Below are 25,884 nucleotides of genomic sequence, written 5' to 3'. Positions count from 1 at the left end.
AATAATTTATGAATCCTAAGAAGCGTTGCACCGCCTTCAAGGAATGAGGTTCGGACCATTGCAGGACAGCAGAGAGCTTCGCAGGATCCATAGCCAGGCCCTCTTGTGAGATAATGTAACCCAAAAAAGGCAATGAGGACTGCTCGAATACACATTTCTCGAGTTTAGCAAACAATGAGTGCTCCCTTAAACGGGAAAGGACACGAACGACATCCTGACGATGAGTCTCCAGATCAGGAGAAAAAATCAGGATGTCATCCAGATACACCACTACTGAGGATAACAGTAAATCCCTGAACACATCGTTTACGAAGTCCTGAAATACTGCGGGTGCATTACATAACCCAAAAGGCATGACGAGGTATTCATAGTGACCGTCTCGGGTGTTAAAAGCGGTCTTCCATTCGTCACCCTTTCGAATTCGTACCAAGTTATACGCACCCCGCAGATCCAACTTCGTAAAAACTTGAGCTCCTCTCAGTCTGTCAAAGAGCTCCGAAATTAAAGGTAATGGGTATTTGTTCTTTATTGTGATTGCGTTGAGACCCCTGTAATCTATGCAGGGACGCAAATCACCCTCTTTCTTCCGAACAAAGAAAAACCCAGCTCCCGCGGGAGAGACAGACTTACGAATGAACCCCTTCTCTAAACTCTCTCTTATATAGGTCGACATGGCCTCCGACTCAGGTATCGACAGGGGGTAAACCCTGCCTTTAGGTGGAACCGAACCTGGGATAAGGTCTATGGCACAGTCATACGGCCTATGGGGTGGAAGAACCTCAGCACCCTGTTTGGAGAACACGTCAGCGAAATCCAGATAGGGTGTAGGTATGGGAGAGAGATCAGTAGATGCAACCGCAATGACCTTAGGTGGTAAGGGAAGACATCGGGACTGACATTTCGAACCCCAACTAATAATGCTGTCAGACTCCCAGTCAATGTGAGGAGCATGAGTCCGAAGCCATGGAAGACCCAGAAGGACGTCGTCTATACCTTCAGGCAAAACAAGAAAAGAAATCTCCTCTATGTGACCCTGAGACAGGGAAAGGCGCAAGGGAACTGTCCTCAATGTAATGGAGTCAGACAACATAGTTCCATTAACAACACGGACAGGACACGCCTCTAACATGATAGAGGGAATATTGTGTCCCTTTACAAATCCTGAGGACACAAAAGTCCCGTCAGCTCCGGAATCCACAAAAGCCATAATAGGCCATGTATTCTCAGATAACGAGAGCTGACCTGGGATACAACACTTAGAGGGTGCAGAAGACGTCTCTAGTAACCCCCCTCTAATGGTTACTAGGCCAGGGAGTTTCCCTGACGACTAGGACACTTGTTGGCATAGTGCCCAGCCTGACGACATACGTAACATATAGGAGGACCAGACTTGCGTAGTCTGGAGGACGTATGACCTAACTCCATAGGAGTGGGAGATGTTTCAGATGCTGAGGAAGATGGTAGTGGACCCTCAACAACTGGAATAGCCCGAGGCTTAGGGCGTGAGGAAGAGACCTCGAGTCTACGTTCCTTATGGCGTACATCGATCCTCGTTGCTACTGTGATCAAGTCCTCCAGAGAAGCAGGGACCTCACGAGTAGCAAGAGCATCCTTGACATAGCCTGCAAACCCTCTCCAGAAGATAGGAATCAACACCTTCTCTGGCCAATCTAGTTCTGCCACCAGAGTTCTTAAAGCAATGGCATAAGAACTAGTGGATAACGAACCCTGAGATAGATCTAACAGTCTCAGGGCCGCATCATGGGTAACCTGCGGACCCATGAATACCGCCTTAAGAGCATCAAGAAAGTCTTGATGTCTCAGAGTAACCACATCAGAGCGCTCCCATAGGGGAGTCGCCCATTCTAAGGCTTTGTCCTGAAGTAAGGAGATAATAAAGCCTACTCTGGACCTCTCCGTAGAGAAGCGAGAAGAGTTGACCTCTAGGTGTATCTGACACTGACTAATGAAACCACGACATGATCTGGCATCGCCAGAATATCTGTTTGGCAGAGCAAGTCGAGGATCATGTGCAGCTGTCACCATGGTCTGAGGTTTATCCTCTATACTCTTGAGCCGTGACTCAAGTACTTGTATGTAATGGTGTAACTGCTGATATTCTGCCATAACTGCCAGACCCTTGGCTCAGTCCTAATGTTACGGGGGGCTGTCTGATAATAACCTAAAGGAGTATCAGACAGTCAGGGTCCACCGTGCAAAGACTTTGCTGCAGACTATGGCAGAGAGCAATACCTCTGTTAACTCACAGACGGATATAATAAGTAAGTAAAGCAATTCCTCCCTTACTTGGAGGGTGTGTGGAATGATCTCTGTTAATAATCACAGAGACAAAGGCAATGTGTGCGAAATGGCACCTACCTAGGTCCGCTCTTCTAGTGGTGCAAAAGAGACGAACAGCAGCGTAAGCCGCACAAAGCTCCTACCTGCGTTCGCTCCACTAGTGTGCGAGGACACGAACCACTAGATATGGCACCTGCCTAGGTCCGCTCTTCTAGTGGTGCAAAAGAGACGAACAGCAGCGTAAGCCGCACAAAGCTCCTACCTCTGTTCGCTCCCCTAGTGTGCGAGGATACGAACAACTGCCAGACGCAGTATAAGGAACGTTACCCTAGCGGCAACGTCCACCTACGAGTCGAATCACAAGGCCCAGCCAGACCATGTGCCTCAGGCACCTGCCTATGTCCGCTCCCCTAAGAGGTAAGGATACGGACAGCAGCCGAAGCTGTAAGGTATAAGAACGCTACCCTGCCGGTAGCGCTCACCTAGCATAGACAGAGGAATGCCTAGAGGAACGTGCACAGGGCGTCTACCCTCATGCATGAACCAAGAGGACTGAGCGCCATGCGGCGTGTGTCAGGGTCTTATATAGACTCTGTGCCTCATCCAAGATGGAGGACACCAGAGCCAATCTGCTGCCAGAACGACAAGAGTGACGTCATGCTGGCCTATCACCGAGCAAGGCGTCACAAGCACATGACCAGCGACCAATCGGCATAGAAGGTGTCAGAGACATGTGACCTCGTGTCAGCGATGATGTCACCCGCACATGTGCAATGGCTCCAAGATAGGACTTAGTCTCCAGCGCTCGCACATGTGCAGTAGCAAGAAATCTGGACTTAGTCTCCAGCGCTCGCACATGTGCAGTAGCAAGAAATCTGGACATAGTCTCCAGTGCTCGCAGCAACCGTAACAAAAGGCGATGGTAGAAAATTTAGATGCCTGTTTGTCATCACCAAATATTTAGCTTTAGGAACACCATGTTTATCGTTTCTCCAATCTACCAAATTCACCAAATCACATGGACTTTATCGGTTAATTCTGCTACTTTTGAAACTGCTAATTCAATCTCCTTTTTTATGCCACTGCATCTGTAATTACCCAGGGCATAATAAATGTAAGATGTAGAGAAAAACAACTAATACTCACTTTATCACTCACATCTGCAAGTCACTGTCCTCCATACAGTCCTTGGAACTTTTTCTTATTTCCATTACATCTTCATGCTAGACTATGACTTCCAGTCAAAACTAGGCCTTTCTGGATCCTGTGTATGCACAAGGTCATCCCAGGCCTTGTTGTAGCTAAAAGTCCTGTCCTAGATTGCACACTGTAAGGTCACAACATCACTATAAGCTTACAGCGCGCATACGCAGAGTCATCATACCAGACCTAGTTACTGCTAGTGGTCTACCACACGGCAGTGAGAAGATATGCTGAAGATCGTAAAGGGGAAAGCGAGTAATGGAGGTGGCCAGAGAGATATTAGGGGTTTTGTGTTATTTTTTATTTTACCTTTTCCAGGCCGTCTAAAGCTTAGCAAAATGGTGGCTTACCGGCTGTCATTTTCCTGAATTTCCGTGGAACGAATTACAAAAAAAATCTGTTTTTTTGGAGAATACAGATTTTTGTCAAATACCAGCAGAATTTTAATTCCACTCCAAGAAATTTGCCCATCTCTAATAATTGGGATCTAAATGTCTGCTTGCCTTTAAATCACTGTGAGGTGTGATCTGTGTACAGACCATGTCCACCCGGCATGTTCCTTTCACATGTGACAGGTGGGGCCCATAATGTTGTTGCGTCTGTTCAGTATCATCATCTTTTTGGTGTGTTTGGGTCCATACTAAGCATTTAGAATAAGACCAGATCTTTTACATACCAGTTTCATTATGTTCTTCTTTTTTAGGAACACTCTTTCTATATCCATGTTTAATTATGTTCCGTTTTTTAAATTGACAACATCCTTGGGTATTGGTGTCTCCAGTGACATTTTGACTGATTCTAGAAGATTAGCTTTTTTATACTTACATTTTTGACACTATGACATTTTTGACATTGATTGTCAGACCGTTACGTACTTATCCTCTATTGAACCTGGAAGTCTTCCAAATTTGTTCCAGAATCAATTGCAAAAATCTATTCACGAGCGCTAACATTACGGCCCATTCTGCACTGTACCCTTAATATTAAAGCTTTGTTAAACCAAATTGCATTAGTCTACATTTCATTTTTTCTTTAATGAAATGTACTTAAGTTATGACTTTAGAAGATTATAATGTACAGAGTATACCTCAAGTACCCTACCCACAGATCTCATAAAAGAATGAACCACTATCAGTCTAAACTGGTAAATATAAGAAATATATGATTTGTTTCCTTCTAATTAGTGTCAAATTCGGTAAGAAAATAAAACACTAATAAGTAATAAACCAAAACTGAATTACAGTAACAGCCAGGTGTTCTACAATACAGCCAAATAACATTCTTTTGCCATTTTATAATTTGCTTTTGACACTAAAGCGGCAGTGCTTTTTCCATCATGAAATAAACATGGAGATCATAAGTTACATAGCAAGGTAGAGTGACGTAAATATATTGAAAACTGTATCATTAAAAGGCGCTTTACACGCAGCGACATCGCTATTGATGTCGCTCGTGAAAGCACCCGCCTGTTACGATTCGGGGTTCAGTTATGCCTCGAACCGGTCTGGTCCCGTCATTGATTCCCACATTGGGGTCGGTTAACTCTGCAGCGCCGCCTGGCGTCGCTTGAGGCATCAGGTGGCTAGAGTTTTGTATCATCCTGAGGCTAAGTGCTCATGGAACCATACTGAGCATGTGCGTGATGTCATGGATGACAAGGCGGTCACTGATTGGTCATCAGTGACATCAGCGATGAAGTGGCAGCCGCTGATTGGTCATCATGATGTCAGCAATGATGTGGCAGCTCCTGTATGGTTGCAGCTGATGCCATTACCACATGCCATGTGGCCTGGTCCAGGGTGTCGGCTATAAAAGGTCTGTAGCTCCACCCAGCATCATTATACATGCTGACAGCCTCGGCTGTATTCCCGGCTGTCAGATTGAGTGGGTTCCAGTGCCATTGTAGTCTGCAGTGCTTGTGGCAGACTTGTGTTTGTATGTTGGAGTTATTCTGAATCTAGAGCAGGCGCCGGTACCATGTATTGGTATCTGGGTGCAAGCTGTGTCTCGGCACGGTGAGGGTTTAGGGTCCTTCCGGACAAGACAAGCCCCCTACGGACACGCCCCATCTGCAGTGGCAGTGTGAATGTGTGTGCCAGCTTTGGGTACCCAGTGATGCTAACTGGGTGACCTTAACGGTCTGACATGCCCCTGTATGCACGTGACCGGCTCAGTGTTAATGTTCCAGGTTGCCAGTGACTCTAACTGGGAAGCCTTCACGGTCTGACGTGCTCCTGTACGCACATGACCGGCTCAGTGGTTCCATGTTTCCCAGTGACGCTAACTGGGTTTTGTTGTGTTCCTACACACGTGACCATTACTGGTGCCCCTGTGAGGTTAAAAGGGACACGCTACACGTAGGAGTGTGCCTTACAAACATGTCCTTCGTTTCTGTTGTGGTTTCCTGAGTTGCTGTAATTGTCCTCCTGTCCTTTGTAGCTTTAACACCTGCCCGGCGGACGTGGGGCAACGATTGATTCCCTATTATTTTTATAATCAATCAGCCCCTCCGTAACACCACCCCCGTCGTTTGTATGTCACAGGCAAATCACTGCCCGTGGCGCACAATATTGATAGTAACCATCACACATACTTACCTTCCTAGCGACGTCACTGTGTTTCTAAGGGGGCAGTCCGTGTGGCGTCACAGCGATGTCAAACGGCAGGCGTCCAATAGACGTGGAGGGGCGGAGAGCAGCTGCATGAAAGTCACGCCCACCTCGTTGCCAGATGACGCAGGTACGGTGTGGTTCGTCAGTCCTGGAGTATCACACGTAGCGATGTGTGCTACCTCAGGAACGACGAACAACCTGCGTCCAAAAGCAGCAACGATATTTTGGAAGTGGACGACGTGTCAACAATCAACGATTTGGTAAGTATTTTGCATCGTTGGCGGTCGCTCGTACGTGTCACACGCAACTACGTCGCTAACGAGGCTGGATGTGCGTCACAAATTCCATGACTCCAACGACATCTCGTTAGCGATGTCGTTGCGTGTAACGGGGCCTTAACACTTTGCCATCACAGCCAGTATTGCCTTTTACGACCATTTTTTTTTTTTTTCACTTTTACTATTGTCACATTTCTGGAGCCAAAACATTTTTTTATGTCATATGAGGAGTTGCTCTTTTTATTTATTTTTTTTTGAGGATGCGTTCTGTTTGCCAGTAGCATAATTTTTGGAGGGCATATCACTTGGCAACAAGTTTTTGCTAACTCATTATGGGAAAGAATATCTACAAAACAACAATTCTGCCACTGTTTGCACTTATTCTGTTGGTCAGCACGAATGTGGCGATACCAAAGTTATGTTGTTTTGTTTATATTTCATTACTTTAGTACAACTGGTACACTTTTGGGAAAAAAATACGAACAACAAAAAAAAACACTTCTTTCACCATTTCACCACGGGTCCATGGCACTGGACCCATGGAAGCTAAGATCTAGCGAAACGGCACGCCGTCGTCCGGCGTTGTATGGCTTGTCTCACCCTCCCCACTGCTTGTACCTTCATGTTTTCCTGAAATAAAGATGGAGTAATATGGTGATCTTCACGGAGTGCGACTCTCTTTCTCCTCTGGATTATTTGTGGCTTACACTTTGAGTCTGCACCAGGATCCCCTCCATGGCTTATTGGGGCTTGAGCAGCTGAACATACAGCAACACGCGGAGTAGGTGGTGCACCGGGATTTCTTACCTCCACCGTATATATATATATATATATATTTACTGCATATATATATATATATATATATATATATATATATATATATATATATTAGTGTATGTGTCTATATACATATATATATATATATATATATATATATATATATATATATATAAATAGATATATATATAGTTCAATATGAGTGTATGTCTATACAATGCCTTAAATAAATAAATAAAAATAAATAATGCCTTCAAAAGGTATTAATACCCCGTGAACTTTTCCACATTTTTTCACATTACACCCACAAGCCTAAATGTATTTTAATGGGATTCTGTGATATTCCAACACTAAGTTGGACTAACACTAAGCAAGTATTTGTAAAGCGTAACGCAAATGATACGCAGCTTTCTAAATGTTTTAAAAATCTAAATATGAAAATGATGTACATTTATATTCAGCCCCCATTAGTCTGATACCCCTAAATAAATTCCTGAGTGAACAATTGCCTCTAGAAGTCACCAAATTAGTAAATTAATTCCACCAGTACATAATATACTCTCAGCATAACTACAGCTGTTTTATGAAGGGCTCAGAAGTTTGTTTGAGAATATTAGGAATCAAACAGCATCATGGAAACCAAGTAACACACCAGACAGGTCAGGAATAAAGTTGTGGAGAAGAGTAAAGTAGGGTTAAGTTATAGGTATAAATACAGAAAATACCCATAATAATGTGTCCATTTGGGTTAAAGGGGTTGTACAACTAACAAAGTTCATTTTAATCAAAAAATCTTAGAATAATAATTTCCACAATTGGATGTATTTAAAAATAAATGTTCCTGTGCTGAGATCTTATATATGTGTCCTTGCTGAGTATTGTGTAATGGCCGTGTCTGACCATACAGGCACTTTGTCTGATCATACCACAGCTCCCGGGCCGGGGAAGGAAGTAAAAGAGCATATACAGACATAATATTAAGGGATCATATATTATGCTTTCTTTGAGGTAAAACATTTTTTAAAAAACAGGCAGGAAAATTCTTCACCTCCCAAAAAGAATCAGCTGTGATCTCATGCTTGCGCTTTCTTTATTCTCTCTTTTGCGTTCTCTCCTGCCCAGGAGCTATGGTATGATCAGACCATGTCCCTGTACGGTCAGACACGGCCATTACACAGTACACAGCAGGGACACAAATATAAGACTATGTCAGTACAAGAAAAAAAAATTAAAGAAGTCTAATTGTAGAAATTCTTCTTATTCCAAGTTCTATTGATTAAAATCAACTTTAAAATTAACTTTGTTCCTGGGAAAACCTTTTTAAGTGCACATTTATAAACATTTTCTGCTGCTTAGTTTAATGGGTTTTTCCATGATTTTTTTTTATATACCCATGTCTTGTGACATAAAAATAACAAATTGAGCTTTGCGAACCATTCTAGCTCCAGCTTTGGCTCTCAGCAGCTGGGTCTTTGTGGACCGGCTGCAGTGACATCACAACTTTAGTACATGACTTCAGCAGCCAATCACTAAGTTGTAGTCAAGATGTCACCGCTGTGGCCTATTATTAGGGACTGGGGCAGTGGTAGAGAGCTGCGGTAGTTTTAGACTAGGCAAGTAAAGTAACAAATGAATCCTGGAAAACCGTTTTACGCCCTTTTAGACTGGTTTTCCCACTCTCCACTGTTGCACTGTGCGAGCCAATTTTGAGCTAAATAGTTGAGTCATTTGGGACAGAATGCTAGGGAAATACTGCCTAGCAGCCATAGTCTATTACGTGTGGTTGTCAAGCAATGTGTCTTTTGCAAGCATTCTATCACAGATTACCTTTCACTCAAAGCAATATCTGAGCAAAGCAATCACTGAGCTGAAGGCAGAAAAGAAGATGGATCAGTTGCATAAGGATTGGTGATACTCCTTACAGCTATATTCATGCATGTATTCTTTTCTTTAGATCACCTAGGTAGAGGTAAAATAAGAACCATTTTTTACTAAAATATAAATCTGAAAACTAGTTAACGACAACATTGTTGCTGTTTCTTTTTCACTTTTTAATTATTTTTTTTAACGGCACCCTTATACGGGCGTCACACGGGACGATAAATCGTGCGATCGCATATGCGATCGCACTCGCCCCCGTCGTTTGTACGTCACGGGCAATTAGTTGCCCGTGGCACACAAAGTCGGTAACCCCCTGTCACACGCGCTTACCTGCCGGACGACCTCGCTGTGGACGGCAAACATCCACTTCCTGAAGGGGGAGGGACGTTCGGCGTCACAGCGACGTCACACGGCAGCCGGCCAATAGAAGCGGAGGGGTGGAGATGAGCGGGACATAAACATCCCGCCCACCTCCTTCCTTCCGCATGGCCGGCGGGATGCAGGTAAGCTGTGTTCGTCCTTCCCGGGGTGTCACACGGAGCGATGTGTGCTGCCACGGGAGCATCGAACAACCGGCGCGCAGAAGTAAAAACGAGATTATGAAAATGAACGACGTGTCAACGAGCAACGATAAGGTGAGTATATTTGTACCGTGTGACACCTGCATTAATTGAAGGGCAATTTCCATATGAAGATGTGCAAACGGTTTTTAGTACATACCATAAGTATAACTTAAGTGTAACAGATATATTTATATATATATAATAATAGGCACATCACCCAAGTGTAAATAGACAATGGGAACATAGAAGGCTTACAATCTACAAGAGATGGTGGATGTAGACGGTACATGAGGGTACGAGTATACTGTCTTGCTACTGGTATTGTACCAGCGATGTTTTTATTTTGTAGGTTTCTAGACTTTTCTAAAATAGGTTATTGAGTTAACTTTGAAAGTTTCAAAGAGAGAGTCTGAACATGTGGAATATAAAGTTCCAGATTATAGGGGCTACACTTACAGAGGAGGCTGTTATGTGAGGAAAAGACAAGATGAGCGCAAAGAAGGAAGTTTAATGAAAGCTGGAGATTGACGAGCCTAAGTGTGTTAGTTTGGAGACCACCGAAAAGGATATTGTAGTCGTCTAAATTTGAGTTGATAGCCATGTACTAGCATTTTTAGTTACTCAGAGCTGAGAAAAGAGCAGATTCACGAAATGTTTTTGAGTTATCGTCTGAAAGTTGATTAGGCTACAATGTGCAGAATCAGAGCTCCTAAAGGGTGGGTATTCATGATGAGCAAGTGAGCTCGCCACTGCTCGATACTCATTCGGGCATCGGGGTGCTCAGCATGCTCATTACTGTAACGGGTTTCACAGGTTCTCTAGCGCCATGCTCAAGTCCCCACCCTGCATATGTTGCGGCTATTAGACAGAAAATCAATATGCGGAGATTGCCTGCCATACTTGCCAAAGCAATGTTGGTTACTGGGATTTCAGTCATTGGACAGCTTCATTGTGTCATTCGGTTTTATATGAGACCTGGGAGCACGCTGCTCGGCACACTATCCCCTGTAATCAGTTCAGGGAGATTTGATCTAGGAGGGAGAGCTTAGATTATAAGTTGACCAAAAGCAAAGTAATATTCCACCCCCCTACATATTATACACTTGCACCATTTAGTGCTTTTCATGTGCCACTAAAGGGTGATTAGCATGGTTTAACCTAATGAATAAGTAAATAGTTAAAAAAAAAAACAACATAGGTACACCCTATTCTTTATAACCAGCCAATGTAAAGCTGAAAGCTGTGGGTGGATATTATCAGGTTAGGAAGGTTTAACCTACTGAATAAGTAAGTAATTAAAAGAACAACATGGGGTCCCCCTCTATTCTTCATAACAGACAGCTGTGGGCTGATATTATCAGGCTAGTAAGGTCCATGGTTAATGGGCCTTTTCTAGCCTAAAAATAGCAGCTCGCAGCCACCCCATAGTGGGGCATCACACTAAAAGCGCCAGTTTTTTTTTTAGATTGCCCTAGTGCAGTATCAATTGAGTTAATGGTTTATGGGGCTGATGTCAGCTGTGTAGTGCCAGCTGGCATCAATCCCTGGTGTTAGTAATGGAGAGGCATCTGTCAGGTACCCCTATTACTAACCCTAGTAAGTTAAACCACTACCCCATTTGCCACTGCACTAGGGCAATAGAGAAGAGCTGAGGTGAAGCACTGGAGTTGTCACATCTAATGTAATGCACCACTTCTGGGGTGGCTACGATCTGGTATTTTTAGCTTCAGAAGGGCCCAATAACCATGAACCTCCCCAGCTTGATAACATCAGCCCGCAGCTGTCTGCTTTACCTCGAATAATATGATTTTTATTCACTTATATGGCTTCTTTAATTCCATAGAGCATTACATACATCAGCAACACTGTCCCCATTAGAGCTCTCAATCTAAATTCCCTATCAGTAGTATGTCTTTGGAGTGTGGGAAGAATTCAGAGAACCTGGAAGAAACCGACACAAACACAGGGAAGAACATACAAACTCTTTGCAGATGTTGTCTTTGGGGTGGGATTTGAACCCAGGACCCCAGTTCTGCAAAACTGAGCCACCTTGCCACCCTTTTGTTGGTTATCAAAAATAGGGCGGACCCCACTTTGTTTTTTTAATTAATTTATTTATTTATTTAAATATATAAAGCTGGGCAATAAGCTTCACAGGATGTAATTTTTCACATGTCGGGAGGTTGTCTTTCTTTATGGCTATTTATCTGTCTGTCTGTATATATCTATCTCTAATATATGTCTATTATCTGTCTCTGTAGCATTCATTGATGTCCAAAAGCACTAAAAAAGCAGATGAAAAATGCATTGAAAATACAGCAAAAACGTGGCAAACACGCATTTTTGCCACTACGTTTTTCCAGAAACACCGATACACACCAAAATCCTAGCTACCACTCCACACCAGGGGTCATTGGCTAGTCGGACAGAAGGGGATAGCAACCTAGAGGGCGGAGCCAAACCAGAGGGACTAGACAGCATGGTAGGAGGGGACAGCAGGCAGTCTGAGTAGGAAGGGAAAGTGGAAAGAGATGCCTGAGAGCTGGGTCGTCTAAACGGTGACCCGGGGGCACAGGAGAGTGGTCGCCAGGGCTGGTACACCCACGTACCGCTGGGACCAGAGCGCGCACGGTGTACAAGGCCCTAGGTCAGGCGACAGTTTCATATGGCCTGGCAGATACCTGCACAATGAGGGGACCTGCACGGACCTCACTGACCCACAAATCCGGGGACACCAGCAGTAAAGCAAGGATCAGGGATCCGGGATACAGACTGGCCCTACAGGGTCCACACTACCCGCCATACGGAGAAGGAGGCTGTCACCACAAAGGGACAGCCGGGCCCCAAATGCTCCATGCTACGGGGACCCAACCACACTGAGAGTGTCGGGGACAGAGCACCCGAGTCATAAACTAGTACTGGCAATACAGGGACCTGAACCAGCCATCCAAGGGTCCAGAGTGAGTAGAGACTGTTAATTACAACCCCGGTGTGGCCTCCCTTATTCTAGCACTTCCACCAAACAGCTCCCTGGGCTCAGCCCTACCTGCGGAGGGCCTACCACCTCAGCTGCCATTACCACCAGCCCTAGGAGTAACCAATCCAGCAGCGGTGGTTCCCCCATATTAACCACAACCCGCAGGTGGCGTCACACAGATGACTTTATTCTCCCCTGTAAATACTCCCTATTTAAAAAGCACCCAGGGCACGGAAGAGGGCAACGGCCACCAAAGTGACATTCCCCAGTGATACACTGCCTGGGACCGAGTACCCCATTCCCTGGGAGACACAGCTTTTTCCATCTATCTATAATATGTCTATTATCTGTCTCTGTAGCATTCTTTGGTGTCCAAAAACACTAAAAAAGCAGGTGAAAAATACATTGAAAATACGGCAAAAACGTGGCAAACACGCATTTTTGCCACTGCGTTTTTCCTGCCATGAGAGGCAGAAATGGTGCAAAAAGGTCTGCATCCAAATACTCACTGTGTTCACATACCCTAATGTTCTGGTAACATTGTTCCCAGCAGTGACCTGGGGGTCAGAGATGCATCCAGGCGTCTTCCCCATGCTGTTCGCATTCCATTTGAACTCTGTTTCCAGCCATTTCAGTGATTCTCCTGCCCCTCCCTCTCCCAACCTCATGTTAGAGTCTTTCAGAAAAATGCTTGTTTCTCATTGACGTCAGTTGGGTCCCATGTCCTGAGATCCTCACTAATCTTTCAAAGTACCACTTTGAAGTGCACAGACCCTATAGAAGTGCAATCAGAGCAGTGTATGGACCTAATAGAAGTTCTATGGGTTCGTAAACTGCTCTTACTATGGAGGATGGACACCGCTCAATAGGGACATTCATGCAAGAGCTCGGCATTTCAGAGTGGTGCTTTGAGTGATCAGTGGGGGTCTTTGAACCCAGGCACTCACTGATCGGCAACACATTGCAGTCTATATAATATATATACGTATATAACATGAAAAATCTGTAGAAATTATAATTATTCATTAACTGTAATTGATAGGATTAGTTGGATCAAATGCAAATCCATTACTTAAAGGTACTTAGACGGCAAATCTCGTGGGTCCAGTGAGTCAGTGCTTGATGAGTATCTGTTTTATTTCCTTTAAATCAATGTGTTGTGCGCTGTTCTTTTAGGCTTAGAAAAATGATTAATTAGGATTCTAAAAACAGTGCGGATTTCACCCAGAGATAAAATGGCACACCTGTCCATGGGTTACTGGTATCTCTGGTCTGGTATTATAGATCTCCTTTAATGTCAATGAGGCTGAGCCATAATGACACCCTCTGGTGTTTAGAACATTACAACCATGTACTGTATTTCTAATCCTGTACAAACTCTTAAAGTATAACACATTATACAAGTTATCCCCCCCAAGTATGAAGAAAATGCATATTGTAACTATGATATAACTATGATATTAAAAGAAACTCTGTACTTTAAATAGTCTAACGTTTTTCTATCAAAAATGGTTAAATCTAGTAAATGCTTAGACATTTAGTGTTTGTTTTACAATTTGTATTTTATACTTATACTGTTATTCTATATGAAAATCATTTTTGTCTCTGTGGTTTTCACGTAAATTTATTACTCCAATCTTCGCATGACTCCTGTATAACGTATGAACGATTAATTTGTAAATTTACACTTAGCGCTTCATCTTGCCCAAAATGGCTGTTAGAAAGTGATAAAATGGAAGTGGAAATTGTCTTGCTAAGATGAATAGATTTTGTATGAATTTCAGATAAAGATAAGTGACACTAAACTTGATTCCAATTATTTCCATTTTAAAGTTTCCTAAAAGGGAAAGAAAAGTCTAAAAACCCTGCACACTAATCATGTCAAATACCTAGAAAGCTTTATGGACTTCACATTATTGTCCATTATTCCAGGACTCAGATTCAATTGCCTGCATTTTATCATTTTAAAGCCGGAGAACGATCTTTTAATTAACACCCAAATTGCTAAATACAGCATTTGAGTTACAGCTAATGACTAGTCTTTACCTCTCCCTATGATTATTACAACCATGCTCAAACTATAACATTATCACATCACACACCAAGGTTTGAAATTCGCAGAAGCTTTATCTGAAACTTTAAAATAACGCTGGATCCTTTGTATTTTTCAGTTTTGCATACCACATTCCATTTTTAAATTGGTATGACATTTATGCCCATAATACATGAAGCAAAGACCTGTTACTTAATGAGAAATATATTGTTTGATCAATAAAGGGATTTATTACCTCCCCCTTATTAGTGATAATCTCTGTGCAATTTTTGTTACAGTTAATTATTTTTGCCTTTTTTGTGTAGTTATAACCCTTTTGGGGCATTTATACATTATATATATACAACGATCAGCCATATTCTGTCTAATGTTGGGTAGAAACCCTACTACCAAAATAACTCGGACCTGTCAAAGCAAGGACACCACAAAATATCTGAAGGTGTCCTATGGGATCTTACGCCAAGATGTTAAGGTCACGTTTTTTCAGCCTACCCCTCATCTTCCTCATTTCAGGTGCACAGTTCCACAAGCATGGAATTGGTATGGGAACAGATGAGGTCCAACATTTCAATTCCAGACTATAAAAACTTGTATGTATTTAAAGAACATAGTTGAATTAAAAGCGTTCACCAAATTTTTCATGTTGAACTAGACACCGAGTGTAATAGGGGCTGCAGAGCGGAATAAAATGTTGTTTTCCTGAATTTTGCCTTCATTTGCAGAGATATTATTTAGACTGCACTCTCTGGCTAACAGGACATGTGCACTCTGGTGAGCTGACCCTGATGACCTCATCACAGGTCCTTCTGCACTTCTATATTACTGCCTGCTTATGATTGGCCAGCATCGTACAGGAGGCAGAAGTACACACCCCCAGTAAAAATTATCTAATAATACCCACTTAGTCTTAACTAAAGTTAATTCATTAGGTGTCATGCATTTGATTGCTAATATCTCCACAACGGAGGGGAAAAGAAACAAAATCTTTTTTAGTCTGCTTTGAAGCCGCTATTACATTGTGTGTCCAGTTCATCATTAAACATTTGGTGAAAAGGCCTAATAATTATGCCAAGATTAAGTCGAAATGTGTTTTGATGCTGGAGTTCACTGTTTTATTTCATAGATAGTTCTGAAATAAAAGTTTTGATAGTCTTGTATTTATGTGCGTTGAGGCCTTCATGGATTGGACTTGTTTTACCAGTACATCCCATAGATGCGTGATTGGATTGAGAGCTGTGGAATTTGGAGTCAAGTCAACATCTTGAACTCCTGCCATGTTCCTCAAGTCATTCCTGAACATATTGTTCAGTGCAGCAGGTCTTCCATTTGAGGAAGAAGATATTCTGTTGTCATCACAGCATGCTAAACGTCCCTGTAGATAAAAGTATATAGACATCCAAAATATTAAATGCTATGTGTTTTATTGCAGGTATTGTTATGATGAAATCACAGTTGCACTTTTTGCTTTTTTCAAGCCAAAGCAAGCAGTAGATCCAACAAGAAAGAAAAATATTAAGCAATGACTGAAACTGTTCTCTTTTGTATCTACTCCAGTGTTTGAACTAAAATAACTACACCGAAAACTGCATTTGTGATTCAAGACATAATCATATTACTTCATTTGAACAGTACAACTGATAAAAAAAAAACAGTTTTTCTTTTTGATATAGAAAAAAAGGCAGGGCGTCCAACTGGTCATGATGACGATTTCTAAAAGCTGATGAACCTCAACTAATTCTGTTCAGACCAGTTGTTCATATGGAATAATTTGATTTATGCATAATATTCATCTTTCTTTTCTTTTTCTGATGTAGCTAACTGAACTAAATCAAGAGAACGGAGGTCTACGTCAGCGGTTGGAAGAGGAACGGCTTAAAAACCAAAAGCTTGATCTCCAGTTGGAAACCTACAGCCAGACTCTGTCAAATCTTTTCACTCATTTGAAAGCTGAAGGACAAAAAAATGTTCTCCACGATGAGACAAGACCTACCAGTATTTTATCCTGCAACCACATGAACCAACTACGATGTGATAGACCACTGAAGATTCTTCCTGAAAGCCAGAAAACAGAGGACAACTTAAAAGGGGTCTTAGAACAGTTAATTGTGAAAGATTCAGAAGACAAAACATGTTGGATACAACATATCGCAGAGCTTTCTGCTCTTCTACAAGGAAACTACAAGCAAGTAAATGGACAGAAATAAATTTTTGTAAATGTATGTTGCCATTGGTTCCAATCCTGATATTTTTACATATTTCAAAGTTTACTGCCTGATTGTCCATATTTAGGTGGTGATCAAGTTCCATCAGGAAGTACACACTATATGTCTTCATCTACATAGTTTGGGTTATGGTGAGATCATTAGTTATTATGATTTCTTTAGATTTTTTTTTATATATTTTACTCATATTTGTTTTTACTCCCTTCCCAACATCTGTCATACATGTACTGTGCCTGTCAGGTCTCCTGACAGACGCAGTACAGAGCTTAACCAGGACCATATCAGGCAGCTGCTGGCAGTGTTGCACAGCAGACACCAGCTTGTAACATAACCACTGTAGTTATAATTTTATGGCCCATTATAGACAATGTCGCTTTTTTTAAAAAAAACAGTATCACACATTTTTACAGATTTTTTCTAGCATTGTAATTTTACCCTTTTCATTTCAATAGAACTTAGCAACAATGCAAGACATATCCCATGAATGGGTTTGGTGCTATTTGTGGAAGAAAAGCAGATATGTTTTCTTCTAATTTGTGATACTTTTTTTAATACACATTATAGTGGTTAATTTCAGTTACAAAACATGCCGGCTTCATTCATGACAATATGTTCAGATTTCCTGTTATGCAGTTTGCCTCCTGCTCCTAATTTTTGACTTATGTCATGTGGTTGTGAACTTGCCATTACTGCAGTACATGCTGAATGAGAGGTTTGTGTATCCAGTATATTTCTATCTTCACTAGATATCATGTATCAGTATACCTTCATTCCTGAAGTAATTTTCTGAAAGATCATGTGATTTCCTCTTCATCTTCAGCAGTGATCCCCAACCTCTCTGACCTTGAGAGCTTTGAGAGAAGGTCACGAGCCACATCCAGCTCCCGCCCCCTTCCAATAGTGGCACCTAGAGCCCCCATTACTGGTGTAATGACAACCATACCTTCCCACAGAAATCACACCTAGGCAGTATACCCATATCCAGGGGTTCCTACAATACCCCAATTCAGATCTGCTTTTCTATGTGGGGTTACTCATATACGTAAGTCACCATCTGGAGACCAGCTCTTTAAAACTGCTTGCTAGACCTGGTGCTAATGTACCAAGATGGCAGACATTTGTGAGCGACGTATAACGGGCCTGCGAGCCACATGTGGATCCTGAGCTGCAGGTTGGGGACCTCTGATCTACAGTCTGAGTGAGCTGTCCACCCTGATAACTTGAATGCTTTCACTCCCCTTTCCGATCTGCCATATTCAAACTTCTGCCATCTCTAAGGGTACGATCGCATTAGTTGGATAAGCAGCATATTTTCCTCGCTTAATCTTGCATTAAGGAAGCAATTTGACAATAGCACAAATATGTGAATGTGTACATACTATAGCTTTTAAACTGACCATAAGTGCACCAAACTCGCTGATCCCAGAAGGTAGGACAATTATTAAGTCAGGGCCTCCCAACTTCAGTGTTAGAAAACACAAAAAAGTGGGAGTGGACATGATGAAATTCAGCATGCCCCATACTTTGTGTCTTTTAGCTGTTTAGGCCCTCCTCTTCGCATTGTAAAAAATAAAAAGCAAGACCTATTATGCATGTATATGGGGGACTTTTACTTCCTCCAGATAGTCAAGGTCAATCGCCTTCTTGGCTCTCCGCCAAGATATTGGCGGACCCTGGCGGAGCTAATCCAAGGACCTCACTAAACCATCCAATCGGTAGTATCGACGGGCTCCAAAGGAAAAAAGAAACAAACACAGCAGACAGCAGGCAGGGATAACTAAAAACATCTCTTTGTCTTCAGCCTTTAAAAATCATATTAGCGGTATTGGTATCCACAGAAAACACAGGACATAGCAATGGGTGGTGTTTACAAAGGGCTTAATCAATGCGAGCATTTAGTGGGAATTCTTCGTTCACGAGGAAGAACTGCAATCTCTGATAACCATCATGAACGGGGTTCAGTGGGTTACCCTCACCCATCGGCGAAGAGTAGACACATGGTGGCCCGTTCAGTGTAGTGCGCGTGCAGGTCCATATATGAATATGGTAGAATATTGACAAATAGCTGTCCTGCAAATGAGTGCTCAGTCAAAGTGAGTGTATAGCTGGCTTACTGTTGTGTCCGCATACTCCAGTAATTATTACTTAATACTACCTCTTTCACTCAAAAAACATTTCTCAAAAAATTTTTTTTACCAAGGATACCTCTAAACCTAGGAATATATATCTAAAAACCTAGGAAAATATATATATTGCAGAATGATTATGCACCAAAATTTCTTTACTATGGCAATCTATTATGTATTGCGGTGACGGATGAATATTACTGCACTGTAGAAACCTTTTTTTTCCTATGCAACTATAGTGGCACTGTTTTGTACGAATAACCGGATCTATTTAAATAAAACGCTAATATATTTATGTAATTTATGTGAAGTACTTTAGCTTTGCACTCAGTTTGGATTGCAATTACCCAAGAAAATGACAGCTTTCTTTTTGTTTTTGTTTAATATTTTCCAATAGTACTTGAAAACAGGCATCCATTAGTAGCTTCAGGGCACCGCAAGGCTAAAGGAAATTAGCTGTCACCTATAGCTACTGAGACTTGTTATTTTATATGTGAGGAACTAAATTGTCTTTTGTGTCGAGCATCAGCACAGAGCCTGTAATTTTCATTAAAAAATATAGACATATTTATTTGTTCTCTGTGGTTTCCAAATATTAGGCTTTGAATTAAATTGGAGACTGTCTATGAAAAAAAGATGATTATCTTTATGCTTTTATCAACTGATTAAAGCAACATGGATTGTTTTGTATGCTTTGTTTTCTATTTTTTTTACTGTTGTCTCTGTATAAAAGGTACTACGTTATATTTTTTGTAGATGAGATTGTGTTATAACCATCAACTGTTGCGCCTGTTGTGATTTTTCCTCTCATTGTGTTTCTCTTATGTATGAGTTTATTATTCCATTATGTAAATAATAACTCATTGGTCTATTGTCATACTGCAGTTTATTAATATTAAGTCACTCATTGTAGGACTTAACTTTACGTTGGTTGGGAAAGCTGGAAGACATAATAACGTTGGAATCTCAAAAAAATAGTGAAATGCACTGATTTATAAAATAATATTAAAGGCAATGCGCCCATATACTCAAACCTCCTAAGACATCTATATGTATATGTAGATCATAGAAAGATGAATAAAATGATTCCTAATATCTATGATTTGATTTTTATTTTCAGAGAAATCCACATTTTCCTTAAAGAGGTGGTCCAAAACTAAAATGTATTTTAATCCTAAATCTCCATTTAATGTCATAACTAGTGATGGGCGAATACTAAAAATTCGGGTTTGGATTATTCGTTCCGAACTCCTAGCACTATTCCAGTATTCGTCACGAATAAAGAACTATATGTAAGTCAATGGAGAACCCTGAGCAGTTTTCTTGAAGATTTCCCAGAAAAATGCTTGGGTTCAGCATTGACTTACATTAAGTCCGTTATTCATGATGAATACTGGAATAGTTCCCTAGGTATTCGGAACAAATAATCCGAACCAGAATATTTAGTATTCACTCATCACTAGTCCTAACCTAATCTCTTTTCTAATATACTTTAGTTAAAAAGTCCCTATATTTCCTTACTACTCTTACTACTACTTCCTCTTTGATGATGCTTTGTTGAGAATTCAAGTGCATGCTGGGATAATCAAATGAATCGTCATCAGGAATCACAGGCAATGGTCACTGCCAAAGCATGTGCCCCCTCCCCGACATGAAGCGTCACCAGTGACGTCTGGTTCAGGGTCTGGGCTAGTCCCTACTCTACTGGGCATGTATCGGTTGTCAATTCCGACATATGCTCAGTAAATTCTTGTCACTGTGCAGTGTGCAATATGCACAGTAACAGTGAGCTCGCTAGCTGTCTCTGATCAGAAGTAATGAGCCGGCAAGAGAGTGCACTGTCATTGTGCTTTGTAAAAAGAATAGCCGGCATGCAGGAAAAGCAAAGACCAGTGCCCCCCCCACAATTGACATCACTTGCGGGGGCGGTGCTGTCTCTGTTTTTTCCCGATGCCAGCTATTCTTCTTACAACTAAATTATGGGTCTGCAACCTGCAGCCTTCCAGCTTTTGTGAATCTTCACTTTTCAGTATGCTATGACAGCCAGGAGTCAGGGCATACTGGAAATTTTAGTTTGACAACAACTTGAGTGCTATGGGTTGTTGATTCCAGCTCAAGCTAGTAGGAATAGAGCATCTACTATTATTTTAGGAAACAATACCAGGGTCCAAGGTTGGTGGCCATTTTATTTATGTATTTTATTTTTAATGATAACAGTAAATAAAACTAGCCTGGTCATTTAGCAGAATGCCATAGTGCTACTCCAAGTTGTCATCCTGTGCTTTGTTTGCCCAAAATGTTACATTGCTTGAACAGTATGCTGTCTAGTCATTACCTGGTAAGTTAATTTGTTTTAAGAATTGAGTACTTGGTTTTCGAATATTAAAATATACTCCTTTACATTATTATCTGTATATCCTAGCTACAGATTGATTGAGTTATTAAGGTTGAAAAAAAAGCACAGTTGTGTCCACAGGTGCTAACTGTCCATACGAAAGCAAAAACAATTCTTGACTCCAAGATGTTGATGCAGAACAAATACCAACAATGTCCCTTCTCCAAAGATCAAAGGTCATTAAACTGTAATAATATATTTTTCATGACAGGTATTCAGGTGCGTCTTAAAATAGTTTAATGGAGCAACTATCACAACATCTTGTGTTAGAGAGCTCTTTCAGTGATGATGATGATGATGATGATGATTATGAATGCCTATTTCCTATAAACGTAGAGTATGCCCACTTGTCATGGTCATTTCAGACTTAGGTGTAACTAGATCAAGAAGATCCCAGTACTATCCATTAATTTACATATCCTTGGAATGAATGGTTCTTTTATAAAGAAGATAGCACAGTGGTTTGAAAAAGTATATATATTAGAAACATTTCCACATTTTTGCACATTACACCCACAAACTTAAAAATGGTTTACTGGGATTTTATGTGATATACCAGCACTCAGTGGCAAGTATTTGTTAAATATAAAGGAAATGATACATGGTTTTCTAAACATTTTAAAACTACATATCTGAAAATTCTGACGTGCATTTGTATTCAGTCTCCGATTTCAACCTTGGTCTCAACTGACCAGAGCACCTTCTTCCACTTTCTAGCTGTGTCACCTAAATGGCATTTGGAATAAGGTGCTTTAGTCTGATCAGACCATAGTATAACTTTTAGGGCTAAATGCAAAACGTTATAGGTGGTGGAAAACTAACACTGCACATCACCCTGAAAACACCACCCCACTGTCAAACATGATGGCAGCATCAGAGATAGAAAAGTTAGTTAGCGTTGATGGGAAGGTGAATGGAGCTAAATACAGAACATTTTCTGGAAGAAAACTTAGTGACTGTAAAAGACTTAAGACTGGGGTGTAGGTTCTGCTTCCAGCAGCACAACGACCCTAAACATACTGCTGCAGCTAAAATGGATGATTTAAATCAGTGTTCTCCAACTCCAGTCCTCGAGAGCCACCAAGAGTGCATGTTTTCAGGATCTCCTTAGTACTGCACAAGTGATAATTTAGTAAGCTGCACAGGTGATGATTTCAACACCTGCACAATGCTAAGGAAATCCTGAAAACCTGCACTGTTGGTGGCTTTTGAGTATGTGGAATTAGGGAACACCGGTTTATATGAAAGATATTCATGCCCAGTCACAGTCCAGACCTAGACCAAATTGAACATCTGAGGCAAGACTTGAACATTTCTGTTCACAGAACCTCCATCCAATCTCACTGAGCTAGAGCTATTTTGCATAGAAGAATGGGCAAAAATGTCAGCCTCTGGATGGCAAAGCTGGTAGAGACATAGCCCAAAAGACTTACAGCAGTAATTTCAGGGAAAGATGGTCCTACAAAGTATTGTATACAAATTATACATATTTTTCTTTAATTTTGATGGTCTTTATGGTTCAGAAAAATGGCAGCTAGTGAGAAGAGCCCACTTGACTTTATGCGCTTATCTCTCCTTTATAACCTTGGTCGCTCCCTCTACTCCCACCCCATTTCTGTTTGCTCTACCTATTCTCATTTTCTACAAATATGACTTACAGCATATACAGTATATTATGTAACTGTTCTATACTGATGAGAGCAATCTGCTAAGCATTCACTTTCTAAAGTTCTGATTGATGTAATGTGACAGGAATTGATGAACAGAACGCTAACTTGCCGATTTTTGTTAAAAATAGTTTATTCTTTCCAGAACTTATAAATCACCTTTTGCTCTTTTTATTATTCAGAATTATGCTAAGCCAGCAGAAAAAAATCAAGTAAGCATGATATAGTTGTTTAACTACCCCTCTCGCAAAGATATGTAAATCAAAGAGGAACCTAAATCTTTTATCATAGTGGGAAATAGTGTAAATCCAGGAGGTCTTGTCAAGCGATTACATTTCTTTATTTCATTGTAAAGTCTTCAGCAGCCCTGATTACATCCCGCCTAGGGGTTTTGTCAATCACTTTTCGCACAATACAGATTTGCATTTGCAGTCAATTTTAAAGTTCATTTTCTTATGGGAGTTTTTTTTTACCTTTAAATTACAAGTGTCATGTATTACCGGTGTTGCCTGAGAGATGTTTTTCTGGTCTCTTGTCTTCATTTAGCATTACGATGGGTCAAACACTTAACCTTCCCTAATTAAGAATAGTTGTATGTGGTCCAAGGTGGTGATCTTTAGCTCGTTCCTCGGAATGGTTCATTTTCTGATCCCGTATCACCAGACAGAATTTAGCATGTTTCCATGCCGGGAGGACAAGTATAAATTGGTTTGCTTAGAGTGTTCACAGATATGGGTTCCTTTACTTTCTAATTACAAGCCTGATCTGGACACCCAATAATGATATCTCCTAATAGACTGTTGCATCTGACATGATTCCTTCTTACTGCGGTCTCACATGGCTAAGAGCCTGTTCTTCATTTTGCGCATGTTTAATCTTTATGGCTTTGATTGCTCCATAATCTTAGTATTTTATAACCAAATGATAATAACTTCCCTCTTTAATATTTTAAACATAATCATGAATATAGAAAGGAAAGTCAATAGGCAAGGAAGGTCAACATTAAGGTTACATATTCCTTCTGAGTAAAGACTGAACCTTGATTACAAGAGTTTGACGTGAAAAGGCTGCATTGTTTATTAGGAGGCTGCTAATAATCTAGTGGTAAAAGTTCCCATACCTTGTTAGATCTCATGCAGTGTGATTAGGTAGTGCTACAGTATGTGAAGCTCCATGATCTTGACCTTTTATGTGCACATATTGCAGAAGAAGCCAATGTTGATTTCCAGATGAGACAGAACATCTGGCTGCTGTTAACATAGGCGTAATCAGCTTAGTAGCCTGCATGGATTTTTTTAGAGGTTTAGTGAATAATACCTAATATGTACACAACCTTGTACACTCTCAAATCGTTATCCTATTCTGGCCAAGAAACATGGCTGCCTCTCTACTTTGCTCCGTGTAACTACTACAGAAAATCTACTGCCGTAAGGTGAGCAGACCTAGGTATCATGTAAGGTTTAATTTCCTATTGATTCACAACACTTGTGTAGGAAATCTTCTCCCATATTGAAATTATCATAGTAGATAGAGGTGAGTCTCCCATTTATTTAATCAGAATATGGACTTCTACCTCCCTACTTACCTCTATGGTGTAGTCACTCCACATATAAACATCCTGTAGGCATCTACTTCATCTTTGTGTCCAGTCTCCTAAACATTATGTTTCCCCCAGCTCACAGGCACACTAGTGCCATGGCCAAAGGGAGCTTGAGTGGTGCTTCCTCAGTGCCTGGATGAGCACTTTGGGAGGGGTGAGTCATATTATCTGAGTCTCTAGAAATACCCATGCTCCTAGCTCTGCCAATCAGTGAGCAGACAGATGCCATTTCTGGCTGTTGGCCCATCAATCAACACTGACATTAACTGGAGGGGAAAAGCAGAAATAAGCTCTTCCCATCCAGCCTTTCTGCCATGTCTTGGAGGCAGCATATTTTTAGTCAGTAAAAGAGCTTTTAAGTAGAGATGAGTGAAGCTCGAAAATCAGGTGTTTTGTGTATGCTGACCACTTGACTGAGCATTGCAGTGGTCAGGTATGCTCTGTGCTCAGCCCAGTGCAAGCCGCTTGTAGTGTTTGAACGGCTCTCAATGGGGGTAGCAACAGCATGACTGGATGTAGTGTGTACCAAAAAAGAATACAAAAACACTGCTAACCCGCCCTCGGAATTGCTCTGTTTATGACTAGCTGCATGTAGGCGGAGAGCCGTACTACCCAATTAGTGACTTCCAATGGGGTTCAAGTCAAGTCCGTGTCCCAAACTGAACTTTATCTCAAGTCCAGCTGAACCTGCCGAACCAAACTTCCACAGGTCTGCTCATCTCTACTTTTAAGTATAAAATAGAAGAAGGAACTTGGATAGCCCTGTTAAAGGGGTTTATTGAGATTTTATGAAAACTCATTTGCAGTGACGGTGCTCTGATGGTTCCTTCCAGTCCTCCATACTGTACATAATGTGATCGCTACAGCTAATTATGGTACTGGCTTCAGTGTTCATGTGTTGTACATGCTGGAATTGTCACTGTGGCTAGTGAGTGGCTGCAGCAGTCACGTATCAGTCAATATGATTTACGGCTCATGACCAGCATTCGTACAGGCAACTTGGCATCTCTGGAGCAGAGACAGATTTAACAAGTGCCGCCTATTAGACAACTGTTATAAAACCTGATAGACAAATAAAGTGGCTTGTACTTGTGGACAAATTTTATATGGACAAATGTAAAGACTGCGTCCTATTGTATTTGAACAGGTTTTCCTACCTAAATTAAATATAACTTATCCACAGGATACTTAATAAATATGTGATTACACCAATTCTGAAAATATTGGTT

General features: G+C 41.2%; 1 protein-coding gene across 1 annotated transcript in view; it reads left to right on the top strand.

Moving 5' to 3' along the window:
* LOC142317132 (uncharacterized) overlaps positions 1–20,060 on the top strand; it is a 566,806-nt gene extending 546,746 nt beyond the window's left edge. The window contains exon 26 of the mRNA XM_075353156.1: positions 16,460–20,060. Coding sequence (XP_075209271.1) covers positions 16,460–16,849 — 390 coding nt within the window. The 3' untranslated portion in view covers positions 16,850–20,060. The remainder of the gene's footprint in view (positions 1–16,459) is intronic.
* Positions 20,061–25,884: the final 5,824 nt, after the last annotated feature.

This window comes from Anomaloglossus baeobatrachus, chromosome 6, assembly GCF_048569485.1.
Source record: "Anomaloglossus baeobatrachus isolate aAnoBae1 chromosome 6, aAnoBae1.hap1, whole genome shotgun sequence".
In the NCBI taxonomy this organism is placed as follows: domain Eukaryota; kingdom Metazoa; phylum Chordata; class Amphibia; order Anura; family Aromobatidae; genus Anomaloglossus; species Anomaloglossus baeobatrachus.
The sequence above is the reverse complement of the archived record's forward strand: the minus strand, read 5'-3'. Positions and strand labels throughout refer to the sequence as shown.